Source organism: Silene latifolia, chromosome 8 (assembly GCF_048544455.1).
Source record: "Silene latifolia isolate original U9 population chromosome 8, ASM4854445v1, whole genome shotgun sequence".
Classification (NCBI taxonomy): Eukaryota; Viridiplantae; Streptophyta; class Magnoliopsida; order Caryophyllales; family Caryophyllaceae; genus Silene; species Silene latifolia.
The window spans coordinates 107,577,098-107,581,858 of NC_133533.1; the positions used below are offsets into that span (position 1 = coordinate 107,577,098).

Consider the following 4,761-nt stretch of genomic DNA (forward strand, 5'->3'; position numbering starts at 1 on the left):
TTTGTGTCGGTCTTACACTTGTTGAGTCGGTCATTATGAGTTGGTTGACTTGGTTACTCCATGCCCTTGATTGCATGTTTATTTTAACATATCATGCCTATTCTATTAAGAAAGTATTATGCCTGTCTCATCATGATTCTCATTATATCTTCTTGTCCTTCATTATCTACATGTGATGCATTACTAATATGTTCAATTAAGTGTTTGTTACTTGCATTTCGACATATTGTGGCTGGGAGAACCTTGAGTTACTCCCCACTGACTGTGGCGTTCATGTTTACATGAATGACAGGTGGTGAAGATGCATTTGTGGGGTTTGGACGTGTGAGCTAGCGAGCACCTTGGACTAGTAGTCGTTTTATTAGGATTGCTTAGACTCACCTTTTATTAAATTGTCATTCGAGGGATATATTTTCCCTCATCTTTGACTATCACGTTTGTATAAACTTAAACTTTATTTCCGCATTCTTTATTGTGTTTTGTATTTTAACAAACCCGCGCTTTAAAATTTAAAAGTTTCAAAAATTCCCTATTTTCCGCTTCAATTTAATAGTTGTATTTTCCGCGTTATAGCGGGGGTTTACAAATACATTGGCAGCTATTCGGTCTTTATAGGACTCGAAAAAGGCTGTCTTTGTCACAAACTATCTTCTAAAGATATTATTTGCTAAATAAGATAACATAAATTAAGGAAGGAAATAACAACTGATTGCATAATAAAATAACACTAGATAATTGAGATCTCATTTTCGTAGCAAGAAACGTGCACCAGCAACTTTATTTTGTATCATACTCCCTTTATTCAAAAGAATTGTCTCGATTCTTAGAACCATGGAATCCACCGGTATCGAATCCAATCCTAGCAAATTCAGATGCAAAATTGACGATGATGAAGAATAGAAAGTTATGTGTGCAAATCATTAATTTCGTCTTCAGCTCATCATCTTCAATCTCCATTGATTTGCAAGCATAATAATCATCCATAATCCTCTTGTGCCATCTGAACTCGTGGCTTCTACCCCTCCACCCTCCTTGCACGAGAAGAATTTCCACATTCACCTCATCCTTATAATCATCAAAAATAAAAGGCAATGTCGGATCAAATTTAACATTCTCTTCATAGTTGCTTTCAAACAAGAACACTCCCAACATGTTTTTTTTTTACGGATGAATAGTGCTGCGCACGTGAACAGTAACTTTTTTTTTCTTTTGCAACCGTCACGCCTTGGGTAGCAAGTTACTAGAACTGTGCTCCTTGGATCAAAACCGATTAACCCTCGAACTACCTGTACGAGTTTAACCCTTCAACTCCAATCGCAATCAGAAATTCAACTAATAACTTGGCTTTGACACGCCTAAGACCGTCTAGATTTAGGAAAATCAAGAGCTGAAGCTCTTATACCACTTATGATATGAAAGTTGCGCAGAAGTTTAAAAAATAACGAATAATAATGAAAAAGGGATATTTGACCGATCTAGACCTATAGATCGTTCAATTGTGATCAATTTCGTAAAAACTATTGCTAGTTGATCGAGTTAATGTTTGAAAACGCGTCAAACAAGAACTAGGGTTGGAACGAAACGCGTCGATCCGTATAGCACAATTGTAACCTATTTCTTTTCTTATTCGATATTCAATAATCTGACTAATTGGCAGCTATTCAGTCTTTATAGGACTCGAAAAAGGTTGTCTTTGTCACACAAACTATCTTCTAAAGATATTACTTGCTAAATAAGATAACATAAATTAAGGAAGGAAATAACAACTAATTGCATAATAAAATAACACTAGATAATTGAGACCTCGTTTTTTGTAGCAAGAAACGTGCACAAGCAACTTTATTTTGTATCACTACCTTATTCACAAATCCCAAGAAAGCAAGAAGGACGATCTAGAACTGCTCCTCTACGAAGTCCTCACCTAAACAATGATATACATGCAATGTTAATCAAGATCTATAACAATATAATCTTATTCCCCCAATCTACCCAAAATAGGGTTTAATCAACTCTCTAAAACAATAAAACTGATTAAAGATACTAGAGACTTACCAATGCGATCAACACTCAATTGAGGATCCCGAAAGCTCAACAACGATTACACTTGCTTAGGAGATGGTTAAGATGATTGGAGGGAAGATTATAAATGTATTTAGGTTAACACGAAATGATTAAGAACTGACGATATAGTTTATAAGCTCTAATCATTTTAATCATAACCGTGCAAAACATGACTTTAGACCGGACACTCGGTCGAGTACCGAGTACACCCTACTTGACCTAGTGCCTTCTAAGCCCGGTCGAGTACACCCAAGGCACTAGGCTGCCTAAAACGTACAAGACATGTATTCGGTCGAACACAGCTCACTCGACGAAGTACTCTAGGTCCGGAAAAGTGTAGTATTACAGAAATTGTCTGAACTGAACTTAATAAAGCTGAACTGAACTGAACTGAACTTAATAGACCTAACCTAACCTGACCTTATCCGAACTGAATTGAACTGAACCTATATGAACTGAATTAAGCTGAAATAATAATAAAAATATCGTAATAATAATAATAATAATAATAATAGTAATAATAATAATAATAATAATAATAATAATAATAATAATAATAATAATAATAATAATAATAATAATAATAATAATAATTGTAGTAGTAGTAGTAATAATAATTAAATAATAATAATATTAATAATAATAACTGTTAACATAATTAATAATAATTCGGCGTAAGGGTTGTACAACCCCAACAATAACAACTAGCTAATCAGAGGCGAGCCCCTCCTTGGGCGGATTCCTCCTTTTGCTCCTCAGCCTACGGGGTATTAGCAGCCGTTTTCAGCTGTTGTTCCCCTCCCAAGGACAGGTTCTTACGCGTTACTCATCCGTCTGCCACTGGAAACACCACTTCCCGTCAGAAATATGCCGGATGAATTCCAAATTTCCAATGCACTCTCCCCGAGGATCAACATTTGATTACTCAGCCCGTTCTAAGGCCTGTTCACAGCTTTTGAATGCATGGCGAACTATCTCGCAGACTATAGTACAAAAATTGATCAGAAAAGTTGCAGCTGATCTGCACCATAATGAAGCTCTATCAGCCTAATTCATTAACGATAAACTCTGCCTGCAAATAGTTGATCCGAAAAATTCAACCAAATGTGCCTCGAACTTTACAGCAGCAACAGACGCTGTGATTGATTCATTCGGAGTTTGACTCAGATTTGAGAGCATAAACTCAGATCATTATGCATATCTCTACAAAATGATCCACTGAATTTGGAAAGCAGAATACAAACTTCCTGATAAAAGACAATTCTTTATGCATATCTCTACAAAATTACTGATATTTACATCAGCACAGAATCATTATTACAAATGAAATTCTGTTAACAGAAAAAAAGACGTTCCTGAGAATACAAGAAATAACAGAAATTCTACTTCTTTGCTAGTTTCAAGATTCCAGAAATCAATTACCAACAACTCTCATAAGAGACAGCGCCACAACAACCGCAACCCAAGAACACGATCCTGACAACGACCTTAAACCGCCCGACAGCTGATCAACCACTGCAGGAGGCACCCCATTATCTCTGGTTTGAGTGGTTTCAGAAACATCAACCTCCGTCGTCATATCATCAGTGCCGAACCGAGTGTACTCAAGAACACCCCCAACACCATGAACACTAACGGCGCCGTTTAAGTAAAGGTCGGGTTGAACAATCTTAGCATTATTAACGGTGAAATTAACAGCAGAGTTGTTAGTAATAAGGAGAGTGTTTGAAGCAAGAAGAGTCGGTAGGCGGGCCCCAGTTGGAAAGACAACAAGTTCAGAGAACGAAAACCGGTGAGGAATGATGTGGTAAGGGAAGAGAAGAGGATCGATGAAGGTGAGACCGGCAGTGGAGGAAGAGGCAGCAAGGAATGCGGCGTCATCAGGGACAAAGATGGTGGCGGAGAAAGGGATAGTGGAGGGGTTAAGTTCGGCTAAAAGGTTAGCCCAGTTACGGAAATTGCCGGCAGAAAGGATGGCGTCCAGGATGGTGTTGAAATGGGATTCTGGAATTGGGTTTTCGAGCGATACGGGATTTGGTGAGATGGCGTTGGTTGTTGCGGTGATAAGGAGGACAGAGAAAACAAAGAAGAGGGAAGCCATGGGAGAAGATTAACTAAGGTTTTCTTGGTTTTCTTAAACTTGAGTTCGTTAAGTTCGTTAGGATTTTGGGAGTTATTTTTCTGGTTGCTTTATATTACAAAGGGATTTATAAGATGGAAAGTGGAAATAGAGATGGGAAGTAGACTGGAAGAGAGTTATTTTTATAATTAAAAGAGTCGATTAATCTTTACAGCCTTATAAAATCAACTTTTCTAAATTTATAGAATCAACTTTTCTAAATTTACACGTTGTAAAATTACCCATATAAAATACTTCTAATTAAATCTTGCCCTCTTCGTCCATCTCCGATGAAAAGAAATAGTCCATTCCGTCAAATTTTAAAATTTCCTTCTAAACTCATGATTTGTGACGAAAATGTTCATGCCCTGATATAAAGAGCTACATTTTGTTGCACAGGATGATCAACCAGGAAACCGTGAGTACGAGATAACGAAATTTGAAGGTGATTAGTGATAAAACAAGGGGAAGTGATGGTTTTACGCCAAACCCGACTAACAAACCTCAGGTTTTCATAAAGGAGCTTAGCAGGAATGAGAAGCAATATTGTCAGATTATGCAATCCCTTGAACGGGTATGTA

At 37.2% G+C, this 4,761-nt stretch overlaps 1 protein-coding gene across 1 annotated transcript; it reads right to left on the minus strand.

Annotated features, from left to right (window-relative positions):
* Positions 1 to 3,475: 3,475 nt before the first annotated feature.
* LOC141595687 (fasciclin-like arabinogalactan protein 21) lies at positions 3,476 to 4,162 on the minus strand. The gene has a single exon (XM_074415653.1). It carries the CDS (start codon positions 4,160 to 4,162, stop codon positions 3,476 to 3,478), a length of 687 nt encoding a protein of 228 aa, XP_074271754.1.
* Positions 4,163 to 4,761: the final 599 nt, after the last annotated feature.

Coding starts and splice junctions, on each gene's coding strand:
- LOC141595687 (XM_074415653.1), bottom strand. CDS start 4,162: ATGGCTTCCCTCTTCTTTGTTTTCTCTGTCCTCCTTATCACCGCAACA.